This window comes from Schistocerca nitens, chromosome 1 (assembly GCF_023898315.1).
Source record: "Schistocerca nitens isolate TAMUIC-IGC-003100 chromosome 1, iqSchNite1.1, whole genome shotgun sequence".
NCBI classification, from domain to species: domain Eukaryota; kingdom Metazoa; phylum Arthropoda; class Insecta; order Orthoptera; family Acrididae; genus Schistocerca; species Schistocerca nitens.
This window is the reverse complement of record NC_064614.1, coordinates 643194913-643213794: the sequence shown is the minus strand read 5'-3', so window position 1 is coordinate 643213794 and position 18882 is coordinate 643194913. Positions and strand designations below refer to the sequence as shown.

Here is an 18882-nt window from a genome sequence, read left to right as displayed (position 1 = left end):
TACTAGCTAATGTCTAATTGCATTCAGAGGTAATGGTCTAAGGAAAGTTGGGAACAACTGATCTGGTGTCACATGTGTCAAAATTACTCATAACAGCTAATACAGGGTCTTACTGGCAATCATTCTTTCCACACACCATTTGCGAGTGGAATAGAGAAGGGGGGGGGGGGGGCAGTGAATGGTACAAAAGTGCCCTTCGACATATCCCGTCAGGTGGCTTTCGGAGTATTGATGCAGATGTAGAACAGTACTTATTACTAAAGAAAAGAAGGGGAAATTGAAAGTATACAAGGAAAGGACAAGTTTGACTTTAGTAGAATGGATATCTGGGAAATAGTTTCAGCATTTTACTTGTTTAGATTTAGGAAAGGCAATTTTAAATTTGGAGGAAAAAAATAGATAATGTGAATTAGAATAAAATATTTTTGCTCTGAGACAGGAATAGAAATGTAATCTTTTCTCTGTTTGCAAAGCAAACAAGTATCAATAGAATGGTTCAATAGGTGAAGGTGACTTCTACATCTACATCTGCATAGATACTCTGCAAGCCACCCTATGGGGCTACTACTGATATTAAATTTGAAAATTGAAGAGGCACTGAGTAAAGATCTGTTTCAGTGTGAAAGTACATTTGTAATGTACAGAATATCAGCATGGTATGAATCACTGATGACATAACAGTGATCGGAGATGATAAACAGAATTTGAGCTGGTGTGAATGTTGGCTGATGGCTGTAACAAGTAAAATTAAGGTAATTGTGTATGTGACAGGTGGAAATGCTGGATGGTTAAATGATGAACTCGAAGAATAGTCTTGGTGAGTTGGTGAATTTTGCTGTCTTGGAAGTAAAGTTGATAAAGAAGGAAGATGCAATAAAGAGATATCAACAAGAATTTCAAAAGGACAGCTCTGTATGGTTGCGAAACCTGGGCAATGGGGAAGACAGAAATATAGTATTATGGGAGACCATTGAAGATGAATGCGATTGACAAAGTGAGAAATGAAAACATCCTTCTCAGAGAAAAAGATGTCTATTAAGGAATGTAACAAATTAGAGAGAGAAAAATTGTTGTTCTCATTTTATGGTAAGTGCCTGTGAAAGTACTTGAAGTGATGGAAAAATTAACTTCTGTAACTATTCAATACTGTCTCCATTTCTGACACCCATTTTTGTCAACTTTTTGCGAGTGAAAATTTCATTGCAGTAGGAGCTATTCCAGCTTCCTAAAGACAGTGATACACCTCCAGTGGCTTGCAGCTGTTCTTTCACAGAGCTGAAAGCACAATAGCCAGAGGTTGCTAAGTTGGGCATGTAGGAAGGGTGTGAAAAACTTATACAGTCAAATATCTTAATTTTCTCCACAGAATGAGGCTGCATGTTGTTGTGCTGCAGGATGATCTTCTTCGCAGGGTGTCTGAATGAAGCAGACAGCATTAATTGCTTGTCCAGGCAACCAGAATGCAACTGTCCGTACCTCAGAATACAATGTCTGTAACTTTTGAGCTGATATCTGCCCTTCCTGAAATTTTTTGATCACAAATCCAAATGTGGCCATTCTGTTATCTGGCACACTGTATCAGGTTTTTAATGGGGGGGGGGGGGCAGCTTCCATCCCTTATCAAAGTATTCGTAAGTAAAAAATTATCAAATTCGTTTTGAAAGGACTGTAGTAGAAGGCTTTGGGTGATGGTTCTTCTCTAAACCCTGTGAGCACAAACTTTGTGGTAACCCAAGCTGTGAACCTTTTTGTGCACTGCACTATATCATATTGTAAATTCTACTGTGATTTCATTCATGGTTTTTGTATCCCGCACATGGGTAGGAGCAGGAACAGGAAAAATATGTCGGTACTGCACGTAAGTAAAAGTGATTTATTGGTGAAAAAAACAAGTTAATACATGGTTACATAACTTGCAGTGAGGTGTGATGCTGAGCCCCGTTGTATGTAGAGCAAAGCTGAAGCGAAGTGTCACGGCCGTCTGCTCTTGATCAAATGGGCAGAATCAGGAGCGGAGCTCGTAGATCTCTCCCGCTCCTGCTAGAGTGCACTGTTGTTGGTGTCTGTCGTAGTGCCAACTTTAGAACTTGTATTTACGCCGTGGCATCGTTGCTATTGATACCACATCCCTTCCCCATGAAACGACGCACAGTCATTGAGTATGGCTTCCGACGGCGGGTGGAGGGACCCAGGGACGGCACAGCTGAGGAGGCAGATAGCGGAACTGCCGGGGCGAGCTGTCCACCCGCAACCGCGAATTGATCGTGAAGGGGCAAGGAAAACATCCCATGGAAAACCTGGCCAGGCCGTGCACCGCCACTATGTATGTTCGGATGAGGAGGCGGAGCAACGCCCTCCATGGGCGCCGGCGGCAGTGGTAGCGGCGTGACTTCAGCCTCAGCATCCATTGGTTCTGCCACCACGGAGGAACACAGCGGCGGCAGCGGTGGCCAGAGGTGGGGCCGTGGCTGTGGCAAGAGGCATCCGTCTGGTGCAGGTGACCAGACCGGCAGCGGCGACGACGGCAGGCGCTTCCGCAGCAGAGGCGCGAGCGGTGGAGGCGTTGTCGGTGGAGTCCTCAAGTTCCTTGGTGCTGGCAAGTCTCTAATCACACTGGGATGAGATGTGACGGCGAGGGGTGGATACCTTGTCCGTTAATCATATGTCCTAAATACTGAATCTCAGTTTGAAAAAATTTGCACTTGTCTCTGTTACACTTTAGTCCTGCCTGCAAAAGTACTGTAAATAAGGCACGCAAATTCTGCAAATGTTCGTCAGGGGTGCGACCTCATACAACTATATCGTCCAGATAATTTGAGCAACCAGGGATAGTGGCACACAACTGCTGCAAGTAAGACTGAAAAATAGCAGGAGCCGAAGCACAACCGAATGGAAGGCGGCGAAACTTGACCAAACCAAGGTTAGTGTTGATCACCAAATAGCACTGCGACTGTTCGTCTAGCGGAATCTGAAAGTATGTATCCCGCAAGTCAGTTGTGCAAAAGAATTTTCCTGCACCAAGCTTATCAAAAATGTCTTCAGGACACAGTCATGGAAATGTAGCTACCAGTGTCTGGGGATTTACTGTAGACTTAAAGTCAGCACAAATACAGAGTCGACTGTTCGGTTTCTTCACACACACTATAGGCGAAGCAGAAACAGGTTCAGTGACACCACTGTCTTGCAAATGCGTAAGTTCAGCAGCTATGGCGTCGTGCAATGCGTGCGGTACTGGGCGTGCGCTCCGTAAAATAGGCATGGCATTGTCTTGAACTACAACATGCAAAGTATGTGGTGCAACCAAGGCCATCAGAAAAGAGTTCAGCAAAATCATCCCATAGTGCGGCAACACTGCTGCATGGTCACTAGTGTTGATGTTGTCCTGAACTGCGAGGCCAAAAAGTTCAAATGTGTCCATGGTAAAAATGTTCGAAGCATCACTAGAGCGGAGCACATGGAAATACACTGTGGGTCGTCTCACCATACGTGGCTTGCAAACTACACATGCTGAGCACTGAGATTTCCTGTCCAGTAAATGCAGTCAGAATGGAATGTGAACGACAAAGCGGGGGCGAACCAAGCAAGTCATACATTGATCTGTTCAGTAAAGAAACTGATGCACCAGTGTCCAGCTGCAAGCGAACAGAACGTCCCCAAATGTTCAAAGTCACAAAAAGTTTCCTCGCATTGCACTGAATGCGAGAGGAAGTGTCTGGCAAAACTTGATTTACACGACAAGCTGTCAAAGCACATGAAGCAGAAAGCTTTGAATAAATGGCATTAACGTCCATAGGCTGATGTAAATCATGATCACGGCGGTTGCCGTTGCGGCGATGCCCATGCGAGCCACGCGAACACGAGACAAGTTGTGAATTAGAGTTTCTCTTACTACATACAGCTTGCACATGATCTTTCTTGTTACATAAATAACACTGTGTTTGACGGGATGGGCAACTGTCCTGTGGGTGGACACGAAAGCAGTTCGGACATGATTTCAGTTTCTTAGAGGGTGCCTGTTTGGAAACGTGTGTACATGCGTGCAAGCAGCGTGGTGTGGCCTGGCGTGGTTGGGCTGGCTGGCTGGCTGGCTGGCTGGGCTGGAGGGCAGGAAGGCCTGTGTTGTGCCGCACTAACAGTACACACACCCGGGGTCACGTCGAACGCTGAAGTAGCCATGTCTAATGTATCTTGTCTGTCTAGCAAGTCCACTACTTCCTGCAAAGACGGGTTTTTAAATTTGAGGATTTGCTCAATACGGTGATCTGCCACATTCTGCGCAATAGCATCTCTAATCATTATATCCACATATGAGCAATTGAAGTCGCAATCGGAAGTTAGTCCCTGAAGGTCCGCTAACCAAGATTTATTCGACTGAGTAGGGCCACGTCGGAGACGAAAGAGTTTGTAGCGTGCAGCTACCACATTTACACTGTCACGGAAGTGGGAGTTCAAAGCAGCAGTCACTTTGTTGTAAGTTTTAGTTTCTGGACCGGTGGTGGGAAACACCCGCGTTGGCAATGGAAAAAGGCAAGCCGCTCTGTACCTGGTATGTTGTAGGCTGCGAAGTGTGCCTCGAGCTGGGCGAAGTATTCTGGCCAGCATTCGTCAGGACTGAAGGCACGAAATGGCGGCGCTGTCAGCAACGGCGTCAGTACAGGCGGTAGCGTCGGAGGTGCCGAAGTAGCTGCAGTTTGTAGTGTGACCAGTCCATTTATGGCAGCAAGCAGCTGCGCCATTTGCTGAGCCTGAAAACGTACAAGATCGGACAGCGAAGCCTGTTCCTGTGGCAAAGCCATGGTTTACACAAATGAAAGTCTATATAGTGAAAGATGGGAGCACGCAGATACAGTCACTCAATACACGGGGGTATCACAAAAAGCCAAAGCAGTACCAAGCAAAAAAGGAAATGATAGGAAGGGAAAGGGGAGTCCTTGTCGCCAACTTTTGTATCCCGCCTGGAAGGCGGCACGTGGTTAGGACCAGGAGCAGGAAAAATACATTGGTACTGCACGTAAGTAAAAGTGGTTTACTGGTGCAAACAAGAAGTTGATACATGGTTACATAACTTGCAATGAGGAGCGATGTTGAGACCCGTCGTATGTAGAGCAAAGCCGAAGTGAAGTGTCCCGGCCATCTGCTCTTGATCAAATGGGCAGAATCAGGAGCGGAGCTCGTAGATCTCTCCTGCTCCGGCTAGAGTGCACTGTCGTTGGTGTCTGTCGTAGTGCCAACTTTAGAACTTCTATTTACACCGTGGCATCATTGCTATCGATACCACATCCCTCCCCCCGAAACAATGCACCGTCATTGCTATCGATACCACAACGGTGACACATAAGTCATCTCTAATCAGTCCGTCAACCTTTTCTTTGTTGTTTATCATGGACGCAGTTGGAGGCCAACCATGTCAAGTCTCTTCTTTGGACACTGGTTTTTCCATCTGGGAAGTGTTTCACCTATTTTTTAACAATGTTAGCACACATCTCCAGGCATATGCTGATGTCTTAGATGACTTCGGCAGCAGGTTTTTCTTCTTCAACAAAGAAATGGAACATTGATTTTGGCCATTTTGTCAATAGAGCTGTGTCATGCGATAGAAATTATTGGCATCACAGTGTGTCACACATAGCTTCAGGGGTGTAGAATTCAGTAAAGCAGTCATTCTTGTTACATTTTGGAACTGCAGTTGTAACATAGGATTGCTCATGACTTTCGGTATGAATCTCATACATAAGGCAGAAATTTGCTGTGGAAGGCAGGAGTTGTGCTGATATGAGGAGTTAGGTGACAGCTTTCACCCCTGCAGCAAAACATCGAGCATACCATTATGTTTGAGAGCTGTTATGAGCTTCTAATTAGAAGTAACTTGTATTGATTTTCCTGTCAGCTATTTAGATCCCGTGTTTAATAACTGTCTTGTGTATCATTATACTGTCTGTAGTATGGTAGGGACAGTGATTGCTGTTATCAAATACAAATTCAGTTGTTGACCCTTTGCTCACAGCTCCAGGCATTGCTAGTTTCAGTTATACAGCTTTAGGCTGTTGGCAGTGGGCATCACTGTGGGGGCCCAGACATTTTGGGACTGCAGTTGCAACATGGGCTGCTCATGACTTTGTTTGAACCTCATACATAAGGCAGAAAGTTGATGATGTAGATGGCAGAAGATCTGCTGATGAGGAGTTAGAAGGCAGCTTCCGCCCCTGCACATCCCATGTTCCCCCTGATCAGTTCACTACTGTGGCTGCCCCAGTTACTGCCACATTGATGTTGACCCCATCATCTGTGGTCGAATGGGAGACTGTTTCAAGGTGTGGCAGGCAGTGGAGGACTTTCTAGGGGCTGATTGAAAGGCCTCCTTGGTTTTCAGGTGCTATGTGTGACTGATAAAGATCTGAGCCAGATGCAGCCTTGTTTCAGAGGAAGCCTCCCATCCTGCAAGATCTGGGCATTCACGGAGGGTGAGGTTACTGTTAGTTGGGAACTCCAATGTAGGCGTGTAATGGGATCTTTAGGGATGTGGTTGCCAAGGGTGCTTCCTGATGCTATGAAGAGCACAGTGTGCAATCAGCTGTAGGTGGAGGGCCATGTCAGTACTAATGATGCATGTCTCTCTGGATCAGAAGATTCTTTCTGGTTTTAGGTGGCTATCTGAGGTGGTGAAGTCTCCCAGTCTTGCTTGCAAGAGGAAGGCAGAGCTCATCTTCTGCAGCATTAGTACAGGACCAATTGCAGACCTTTGGTACAGAGTCAAATGGAAAGGTCTGAATCAGAGACTCGGAGTTCTGTGACCATGTAGACTGCAAATTCCTCAATTTACTCTAGGGTGGTGGATTTCAGGTTCCACTTAATAGGTCAAGGGTTCGTTACACACAGGAGGCAGCTGATAGGTAGCAGGGGCTATGTGGAGTGGACTGGGCATTTTTTTTAGGTTAGGCTAAGGTCTCAGGAAGGTACAGAATGGGCTTCAGTATCAAAAGGGTGCAGGGCAAACACAGGAGGAGGGGTAGATCTAGCAGTAGTCAGTAATATAGTTATAAATTCTTGTAGCTGTGTTGGGAAGGAACCAGAGCTGAGCTCAAAGTGCTAATAGAAATCATCAAGGCTAAGATTGTTATAGATACTGAAAGCTGGCTAAAGCCAGAGATAAGTGCATTCAAAATTTTTACAGAGGACCTAATCGTGTTCAGAAAGGATAGATTAAAGCCAGGTGGTAGTGCTGTGTTTATTGCTGATAGTAGTAGTTCACTTTGCAGTGAAACTGCAGTAGATATGAATTTGTCACATTTCCCTTACCTGTTTTGCACTCCGTTCACTTGTATGATGACTCGTATCTGGATGTTCTGGAATAATATTTTGAGAACTGGCTCTAGTTAGGATAGTACCAAAATGATACTGACCACACAATAGTTGTAATTTAAGTGGTTTTTTGTCACATTATTGGCACTCTTAACATGTTTGATGGCCAGTTCCAGTTTTACAGTTCACAAATCAAACAGATCAGGATATTCACATTTCTCTTCATCCGGAATAGAGGTAAGCAAGTCATGTCTCTGACACAGCTGGCTGCTGTGGCCAAGTGGTTCTAGGTGCTTCAGTCTGGAACCGCACTACTGCTACGGACGCAGGTTCGAATCCTGCCTCAGGTATGGATGTGTGTGATGTCCTTAGGTTAGTTAGGTTTAAGTAGTTTTAAGTCTAGGGAACTGATGGGCTCGGAAGTTAAGTCCCATAGTGCTTAGAGCCCCCCTTTTCTGACACAATAATGATTGACTGAATGTCACAGTGAAAACTAGTCAGTCAGTTGCAAGGCATTACAACAGACACAGTGTACACATTGCTGTAGTACAGAAAGTTGACACTGTCATTAAATTATGCAGTAAGTTGGTTTGTTATATAGTTGTTACACTCTGTTGTGTGTTTGCTTTTCTGCCCGGCATTTTAAGATGCGCAGCTGTTACGTGGTCAGAGATATTACACTGTCAGGATGCAGACTTTCACTCTAACTGACATAGTTGTCACACTTTTTAGATCGCGTTGGGGACTGGAGATTTTGGGGAGGTGTGGGCTATGTAAAGACTGGTGTACTGATATTTGTTTATCTGTGAAACCACATAATACAGGGTGGCGATTCTTCTGGAAAACCTAGAATTTTTGGGGAATTACATTTTATCTACAAATATCAGGAAAATCTCGGAGAATTTCACAAATTTCATAAAATCTCAGGGAATGCTATGTTTTTAACCTAACATTGGAGTATAAGTGTATTGAGTTTTACAAGTCACAAATTTTAAAATACAGTAAACTCTCATTTATCTGAATTGTGTTGGTCCGAAATTTGCTTTACCTGAACAATTTTTTACAATTTTTTGCGGCTCACATTGGCGCTGTCTGGCACTTCGTGCAGCTACACTTTTGGCTAGCTAGACTGACACTTGACAAGTTTCAACTTGTCTGCACCTGGAGCCATGCGTCTACTGCTAATCAGTGCACTGGCCTGTGTCAAAAGTCCGAGTGTCGTCAATTCGTGCGTGTGTTGGTTGAAGCTTTAGTGTGTTTCTTGTTTGTATTGTGTAGTTTCATGCTATTGCCATTTATTGGAACTCCTTGGAAGTACAGTACGTACAGTATCACTCTATGCAGCCTGACGTAGCCCTGTCAAAACCGACAATGAGACTGCGGCACCAAACACTTTCTGCCTGTTGTTGGTACATCAGACGAAGCCCAGCATTTAAGAGTTTAACATTGAACATACTGCACACTGTTGTGTTGCCTTGTGGGCTTGGACGGGACAGGGAGAGGGGATAGAAGTATCGAAGGTTTTCATTTGATAGCTGCCACAGCCTTGTTTCAAAAGTCAAAAGTTTTGTCTAGTGCGTCTCGAGTGTTGTCAAGTCGTGCATCTGTGCATTTTCGATTTAATGTTTAGTACTCGCGCTACATGCATTAAAATGTCCAAAGTTAAAAGTGGCCAAAAACCAAAAAAGAATCAGTCGAGTGTCACGCTTTTCAGAGTTCTGATGCTGGTGAGCCACCCGCAAAAGTTGCTGCAGATTTGAATGTCGGTAGGATTATGATTATTGATTGAAGGACAAATTGATCAGAAATTGAAAAATTTTGTTGCATCCAAGCGTCAGGCAGCACAGTGAAATCTCAAAAAACAATGAGAAAATGTGCACATCCTCAGTTAGAAGAGGCCTTATTTTTGTGGCACCAACAAGTAAGAGCTAAAGGTATGCAAGTTTCAAGTCCTCTGCTTTGTCAAAAAGCAATAACTTTGGTTTTATCCGAAATTATTATTATCTGAATCAGTCGCCATCCTGATAATTTCAGATAAATGGGAGTTTACTGTATTTAATGTTTCAGTTTGTGTTAATTATATGAATATTATTTCATATAAATTATCAATGTTTAAAAACTGCACTCCAACTTCTGCTTATGGCTAGTATCTCTCTTCAGAGAGGAAAGAGAAATCGTTATTGTGAGTTGCTCAACACACACCCCCCCCCCCCCGCCTCCCCCTCCCCCCATCACCCAAATTGATCATGAAGTTACTATGATGCTATCATGCCCCCCATACCTGAAATTCCCAGAATTTTTTTTAAGTTTGAGTATCCGTCTGTAATGTTTTGAAAACTAGCTAGGTTAGATTTTGCTGTTTTGAATTACTATTACACGTCCACTTTAGGAAAACCCGCCATATGTCTATGGCACCCATCTTAAAAATAATTTTACATACCTGTAATAACAAATTATGTAAAATCTAAGTCATGGCTTAATTAATTAGTGAGACACATCACTTGACTTAGAAAAAACATAGCAACAAAAGTACACTGTGAAAAGTCAGAATCTATCAAGCCCTGGGGCAAAATGGGCAGTGGCAATTATGCTAGTCCAGGCTTTCATTTCCAGTTATTTTTTAAGTAAAACTGATTGCATCATTGTAACCAGTAAAATCAGTAGAATTAACTTTAACACTAAATTTAAGTGGAACTTTGTCTAAAAAACATTTTTGGAACATTCATATAAATATCATGGATGCAACTGTATTAAAATTAGAAGGAAAAATCAGAAAAAAATATTAGTTATTCATGGGAGTAGAGAACATTTGCAGATGAAGGAGTTTCCAAATTGGTTTATATCTCAAGTTAATGTTGGTAGAGATTATACTTGATAACTGGAATAAATTAATAATTGCTTCCTTTTACCAACCCATGACCCAGATGAAACAGTTGCTAAAAAGTTCAAAGAAAACATAAGTCTCATTTTTAATTATAGTTAGTGGTGACTTCAATCTACCTTAGATACTCTGGCAAAAAACATGTTTAAAGTCTGTGATACGCATAAGAGATCATCCGAAATAATACTACATACTTTCTCCAAAAGTTATTCTGAATGGTTAGTTCAGGAGCACACTTGAAGTGTAAATAGTAGTGAAAACACAAGAGTGAGATGGCACAGTGGTTAGCACACTGGACTTGTATTCGGGACAACAGTTCAAACCCATGTCCGGCAATCCTGATTTCGATTTTCCATGAGTTCCCTAAATTGCTTCAGGAAAATACCGGGATGGTTCCTTTGAAAGGGCACGACTGACTTCCTTCCCTCTCCTTCCCTAATCCGATGGGACTGATGACCTCGCTATTTGGTCCCGTTCCCCCAAATTAACCAACCAAGTAGTGAAAGCATACTTGACATCTTAGCAACAAATAATCCAGAACTAATATGGAAAATTATGATGGACACAAGGATAAGTGTCTATAAGGTTGTTGTGAGACTAAATACCGTAACATCCAAATCCACAAAAAATAAACGCAAAATGTACCTACTTAAAAATCAGTTAAAAATTCGCTTGACACTTTCCTAAGAGAAAGTCTTCACTCCTTCCAAACTAACTACGTAAACATAGACCAGATGTGGCGTGAATTCAAAGAAATAGTACCAACGGCAATTCAGAGATATATAATGAATAAATTATTGAGATTGGTGGTACTTATCTTCCATAGTGCACAAAACAGCTCAGAACACTGTTGTGGAAGCAAAGAAAAAGGCTTTTCAAATAACAGAAAATCTCCAAGATTGGCAGTATTTTACTGGAGATCAAAATTTGGCATGACATTAATGCGAGATGTTTACTTTCTACAATGAAACTCTGCCTTGAAATCTGTTTGTGAATCTAAAGCGAGATTCTCTCAATACTTTGCACTAGCATTTGTAATGCTACTGATGGCAGTGCCACTGAAGCGGAGTTACTAAACGTGGTTTTCTGAAATTTCTTCACCAGAGAAGTAAGTAAGTATTCTGGAACTCGAATGAAGAACAGCTGCCACCATGAGTTACTTAGAAGTATGAGGGGGAGTTGGAAAATAAGTTTCCCCTCTCGACTGTGGGCATAGTTGTGTGATATGGGCGAAAGATGACACGGCATCTGAACGCGCACTTGCAAGACACCAATACACCATTGGGTAGAGGTCGATCACGATCAAGCAGATGGCACTGTCGCAGTGCCTGCGCGAAGCAGAGGCCAACTGCTCAGTCTTTTGCCGGAGCTATGGAGAAAAGGTGCATTTTGGAGTCCTGGTCAAAAGCGGAAGTGAGAGTTGTTATCCGCTATGAATGGGTACATGGAGTATCAGGCACAGAAATTCATAGCTGCCTTGTTGTCAGGTGTGATGTCGAGGCAAATGGTGCGGAGATGGTGCCAGCAATTCACTGATGGATGTCAGCAAGTGCAGGACATACGGAGACCGGGACGGATGTGCACGGCCACTACAGGTGAAAATGTCAGGAAGGTGGATGACATGATTAAAGCGAACTGGCATATCACCATCGATGGAGTAGTGGCAGAACTTGAAATTGGACATGAGCAAGCTCACAAGATGATCCACGACATTCTTCGAAGTAGGAAGGTGTCAGCATGATGAATGCCCTGCCAACTGACCCTGACACACATGGAACAACGCATGATGTTCAGCCTGGAACAGCTCGTGCGTTACCATGAATCTGGCAATGTCGTTCTGTTTCGGATTGTGACGGGGGATGAAACATGGGTCCACCATTACATGCCTGAATCGAAGGCCGCATCCATGGAGTGGAAACATCCATCATCACCTGTCCGAAAGAAATACAAAAGCACTCTGTCTGCAGATAAAATGCTACTCACAATTTTCTGGGATGCCACAGTTTTGCTGCTGGACTTACTGGAGGATGCAACCATCAATGTTGCATGGTACTGTGCTACTCTGTCGAAATTGAAAGAGGTGATTCAGAAAAAGCGGCCTGGCCTTCTCAGATCTGGTGTTCTGCTGTTGGATGACAATGCGAGACCACATACGGCGACGGCAACGCAAAACCATATTGCGACTCTTGGTTGGAAGTGCCTACACCATCTGCCTAACAGTCCAGATCTCACACCAAGTGACTTCCATCTGTTTCCTGCTTTGAAGAAGACTCTCAGCAGAAGGCACTTTGGCAGCGATGCTGACGTCAAACAAGCCATCCAACGCTTCTTCCGTATGCAGGGCCCTGATTTTTTCCTGGAAGGCTTTTTGAAGCTTATAAAGTGGTATGACAAATGTCTCAATGTACTTGGAAATTATGTATAAAAATAAAGATATGTCTTATCTTTAATGTCTCATTTCATTTTTTTTCCCCCACACACAACTCTGACCACAGCCGACAAGGGAAACTTATTTTCCAACTCCCCCATGTATATATCCTCCTCAGAAGTAGATATCCAGACTTAATACCATATTTTGCGGACTATAAGACGCACTTTTTCTTCAAAAAATTTAACTCAAAATTTAGGTTCCTCTTATACTTGAAATTAATATAAAAATGTCCAGTGTTTGGCTTAAAATACCTGCCAGTCATAAAAATTGCTATATGTTCGATCTGGCAACATTGGGTTCAACTTGCAGCAGCAGTACACCAATGCAACGAACGTAAGTAGTCAGAATTCAAAAGCTTGTTAACACTGTCTCCCTCTTGTCCCACCATCATGATCACAGAACACTGTCTAGCATATGATGCATCATTGTAGTCTGCGGTATCAGTGAACTTGGATTGAAAGTGTATTGTGTTAGCAGTAACAGTACAATATTTTTGTTAGCAGCTAGTTTTGTAATGGAAAACAATAAAAGGTACTCACATTACGTGGGCTATAAATGGAAAGTAATAGCATATGCAGAAGAAAATGGAAACAGGACAGTTGAAAGGCATTTCGGCCCTCCGCCAGCAGAGAAAATCATTTACGACTGGTGGGCTAGTAAAGAACAACTGAAAAGAATGAGGAAGACTAAATGTGCAAATAGAGTACTGAATGTAATATGACCAGAAATAGATGATGACATATTGGAATGGATTCAAGGACACCATCAAAATGACATTGGAATTAATACAAAAATAATTCAAATACACACTTGTAAGCTAGCATTACAGTGGAACCTAACAGGCTTTAAGGGTGGAGTTGGTTGGTGCTACATGTTTAGGAGGTTTAAGAAGCATCATGGACTTCACATGCAAACCAGAACCACAATATCTCACAATATGTCAAGAGTTTGAAGCGAAGTATTATCATTCCATCCTTTTATTATTCAACATCAAAAGAAAGCCAGTGTGGAACTAAGCCAAATAGCGAGTATTTATGAAACTCGTCTAACATTTGATGTGACAAGTAACAGAACTATTGCCACAAAAGATGCTCAAACCGTAACTTTAAAAACAATTGGGTATGAAAAAATTCACTGCACTTTTGTCCTTTCATGTTGTGCTCACAGTACTAAACTTAATCCAGTAATCGTTTTAAAGTGCAAAACAATGCAAAAATCTTCTGAAATACTGCCAGGTGTAGTTGTTGATGTACTTGACAAGGGTTAGATGGATGAGGCTGGTATGAAATTAAACAGAGTTTGGGAGAGAAAGGAAAGGTGCTTTATTGAAGAAAAGTTCTCTTTGTGTGTTAGATTTGAAAAATTCTATGAAAGAAAAATTGATACAGGGAAATACAGAGCTTGCTGTTATTCCAGGAGGACTTTCTTCACAATTGGAACTCCTTGATGTCACAATAAATAAACCATTTATTGTGTATATGTGAGAGGAATGGAACAAATGGACGATGGATGAAACCAAACATGAATTCACATCTGAAGCGAGCTTTAAAATGACCTACAATCAAACGTGTCAGTGGATAAAACATTCATGGTCTAGAGTCAGAGAATACATTATTGTTAAATCTTTCAAGTAGTACAGCAAAATAACGCTCTCGATGGCAGTGAAGACCATCTTATATATTATGATTATGATTATGGTGGTGGTGGTGGTGGTGGTGGTGGTGGTGGTGGTGGCGGTGGTGATGAAAGTTCAGATGACGATTTTCAAGGAGTTTAATGGTCAGTTCAGTTTTATAAACAAGGAATTTTTTTAGTCTGGCTTTGCAATCTAATAATAAAAATCATAAAAATGTTGTTTTTTAAAAATTGGTTAAAAATTAAGGTGCATTTATAGGTCATAGCATTTTATAGACCATAAGATATGGTAAAGGCAAATCTTAACAATCTAGATGTGTACCAATTAGGTTCCTTTCAGAGTATGCTGATACAGTAGCTATGTACTTAACAACTGTATACGACACTTGGCTCAATGAAAGATCCATACCTAAAGACTGGAAAGCTGCACTTGGTATAACAATACTCAAACAAAACAAATAGGACTAATCGATTGAATTACAGATCTATATCAGTGACATCGATTTGCAGTAGGATTTTGGAATGTGTACTGTGTTCACCCATCACGAATTACCTTGAAGAAAACGATTTATTGACAAATAGTTACTGTGCATTGAGTAGTCTTGTTCTTGTGATACATGACTAGCTCTTTACTCATATGAAGTAATGAGTACTACTGACTGGGAATCTCAAGTTGGTCTCATATTTCTAGATTTCTAGAAGGCTTTTGAGACTGTACCTCACAAGGAAATTATATCAGATTGCATGCCTGTGGAGTATCTTACCAGTTGTGCGACTGAATTCATGATTTCTTGTCAGAAAGATCACAGTTTGTACTAAGTGATGGAAAAATCATTGAGTAAAACAGGTATGAAATCTGGTGCACCCCAAGGAGGTGTTTTAGGCCTTGTGATGTTCGAGATCTATATAAAAGATTTAGGAGACAATTTGAGGAGTCCATTAGATTGTTTGCATATGATGCCTTGTCTAATGAAGGTATCAGAAGATCGAAACTAATTGCAAAATGATTTATACACAATATATATGTGGTGCAAAATGTTACAGTTGGCTCTTAAATAATGAAAAGTGTAGGGTCAGCCACATGAGTACTAAAAGGAATCCATTACATTTCAGTTATTTTATGAACCACACTAATTTAAAGTCTGACAATTCAACCAAGTACTTAGGGATTACAAATATGAGTAACTTGAGTTGGAACAATCACATACATAATGTTATGTGGAAAGTGAACCAAAGACTATTTTATTGACAAAACACTGATAATATGCAACAGATGTACTAAAGACACTACTACATACTTACCTGTCCTCTTCTGGAGTATTAGTGTGCAGTGTGGGATACATGTCAGATAGGATTGATGGAGGACAATGAAAAAGTTCAAAGAAAGGCAGTTCATTTTCTGTTATTGTGAAATAGGGCAAAGTGTTTAATGTATACGATACATAAGTTGGGCAGTCAACCATTAAAATATAGGCTTTTTCATTGCGGCAAGTCTTTTCACAAAATTTCAATCACCAACTTCCTCCTCCATATTCACCCTCCTATGTAGTGAGAAATGATCATTGTAATGTAATAAGAGAACTCAGAGACTGCACCAAAAATTTTGAGTATTGGTTTTTCCTGTGCACTGTTAGTCTGGAACTGTAGAGAAATAGTTTGTAGGTTGTTTGATGAAACCTCTGCCAGGCACTTATTGTGAACTGCTGAGTAGTCTTTAGGTATAGAAAGGAGTAGCTGGTAAGCAGTAGGAATGGAGAACATAACTGAACCTGCCATGAGGTTGATGAATGAGAGAGAAAAAACTGTAAAGCTACTGGTGATTAGATAATGTGTTGCAAATTGTTTCCCTTTTTCATAAATTGTCATTATCTTAGTACCTATGCCTAACACTGTGACCAGAAATTGAATATAGTTATTGTTTCACTATAAACAGAGTTGTGGCTCATTAGATCAAGTAATATCTTGTGTTGTAAAAGTGTGTAAAATGCTGGTACTTAAAATTTAAAAAAAATAATTGTTTCATCTCTCAGGAGAAGGGTACAACTCCTCTTCATGTAGCTGCAAAAGAGGGACAGACCTGCCAGGGAGAGCTGCTTATTGCGTGGGGAGCTGATCCTATGGCTCATGATGCACATGAACAGACACCAGTTGACTATGCAAGGTACGTTCATTGATCTAGACAGAAATGGTATAAAATAAATGGAGTGCACATATAGGATTTTATTCAGTGGAATAGTGCATGATTGTTGCTTATAGATCTCCTACAGTGATATTCATTCCATTAGCTATGTCTCATTTCCTAAGTAAATAGGAAAATATTCTGTAAACTACACAGTGTTGGAAGATGCTTTCAGGCAAATAAATAGTAATTGAGTTGTTGTTTGGCTTCCAGTCTGAAGACTCATTTGGTGCAGCTCACCACATTAGTCGTCCTGTGTAGACCTCTTAATGTCAGTATGATGACTGCAGCCTACACCAGTTTTAACTTGCTTACTGCATTCATGCCTTAATCTCCTCCTACAAGTTTTGCTACCATTAATGGGTGCCCGCAGAAATTTATCCGTGGGGAGGGGGGGATGCAGACTTTAAAATTGTCATTTTTGGATATAAATGAGCTGGTCAGTTTCGAGAAGCTGTTGTATTTTCTCCCTGTTATCAGCCACATAGTGATACAACTGCCTAAATGAGAGGTTTTGTGGGATCGTAGGAAACCATTTTTAGAACTGTGTGAGAATTCTGTAATGAATAAAAACTCTCTGCTCTAGATTTCGGGAGCGGGAAACAGAGTCCCCTCATGTCCGCCCTAGCAGATGCCTATTGTGTGTCCTATCAGTCGATCCATTCTTTTAGTTAAGTTGTGGCATACATTTCTTTTCGCCCCAATTGGATTGCATGCCAGCTCATTAGTTGTTAGATTTACCCATGTAACTTCTAATATTCTTCAGTAACACTTCATTGGAAAAGCTCCTATTCTCTTCTTATCTGAACTGCTTATTGTCCATGTTTCAGTCCACACAAATATCTTCAGAACAGACATCCTATCACTTCAGTGTTAACAAATTTCTCTTTTTCAGAAGTGTTTTCTTTGCTGTTTCCAGTCTGCATTTTATATGCTATCTACTTTGGTCATCGTCTTTTATCTTGCTGCCCAAATAAAAAATTCATCTACTACTTTTGGTGCCTCATTTCCTAATCTAATTCTATCAGCATCACTTGATTTAATAGAGCCACAGTCCAGCACCGTTGTATTACTTTTGTTGATATTTGTCTTATGACGTCTTTTCAGGTCACTAACTTTTCTGTTTAGCAACTTTTCTAAGTGCTGTGTGATCTCTGACCAAATTACAGTATCATCGGCAAACCTCAAAGCTTTTAGTCATTCTTCTTTAATGGCAGTTAATTTCCTAAATTTTACTTGGTTTCCATTACATCTTCCTCAATTTACATCTGACTCTCATAACAGCAGCCTGGTTTCTGTACAAGTTGTAAGTAACCTTTCACTCTCTGTATTTTACACCAGCTCCTTCAGAATTTCGAAGAGTGTATTCCAGTCAACATTGTCAATAGCTTTCTTTACATCTACAAACGCTATACATATATATTTGGCTTTCTTCAGTGTATCTGTGAGATAGGTCACAAGCTCATTACGGCCTCGTGTGTTCCTAAACTTCTCAGAGACTGCTTTTTACCAGGTTCTCCATTCTTCAGTAAATAATTCATGTCAGTGTTTTGTAACTATGACTTATTGACTGTATGGTGAACAGTGGTAGAATAGGGAGGCGGGCATAAAATATAATGAAAACTGATTAATAATTGCTGCTTGAATAAAAAAAAATTGGAAAGAATAATTGGAAGAAATTGGAAGAAATTGGAAGGTACAAATGTCCTGAGTGAACTTTAACTGACACTAATATCAACAGACCTTCAATATTCAATGCACTTAAGACCAATATTCATCATTTAAAGTGTCACACACTTTGCCTTTACAAATGTCTGCTTGTGTCTGTGTATGTGCGGATGGATATGCGTGTGTATGCGAGTGTATACCAGTCCTTCTTTCCCCCTAAGGTAAGTCTTTCCGCTCCCAGGATTGGAATGACTCCTTACCTTCTCCTTTAAAACCCACATCCTTTCGTCTTTCCCTCTCCTTTCCTCTTTCCTGATGAAGCAACCGTTGGTTGTGAAAGCTTGAATTTTGTGTGTATGATTGTGTTTGTTTGTGTGTCTATCGACCTGCCAGCACTTTCGTATGGTAAGTCACATCATCTTTGTTTTTAGATAAATTATGGATATAATATTACTGGAACATACCAACACAAAATCACACATTTGCTATACATGGATGATCTAAAACTACTGGCAGCAACAAATCAACAACTCAACCAATTACTAAAGATAACAGAAGTATTCAGCAATGATATAAATATGGCTTTTGGAACAGACAAATGTAAGAAAAATAGCATTGTCAAGGGAAAACACACTAAACAAGATTACATATTGGATAACCACAGCGACTGCATAGAAGTGATGGAAAAAAACAGATGCCTATGAATATCTAGGATACAGACAAAAAATAGGAATAGATAAATATTAAAGAAGAACTAAAAGAAAAATATAGACAAAGACTAACAAAACT

General features: G+C 41.1%; 1 protein-coding gene across 1 annotated transcript in view; it reads left to right on the top strand.

The window, feature by feature from the left end:
• Positions 1-18882, top strand: part of LOC126258184 (ARF GTPase-activating protein GIT1) — a 311125-nt gene that overhangs the window by 75445 nt on the left and 216798 nt on the right. The window contains exon 4 of the mRNA XM_049955621.1: positions 16277-16407. Coding sequence (XP_049811578.1) covers positions 16277-16407 — 131 coding nt within the window. The remainder of the gene's footprint in view (positions 1-16276; positions 16408-18882) is intronic.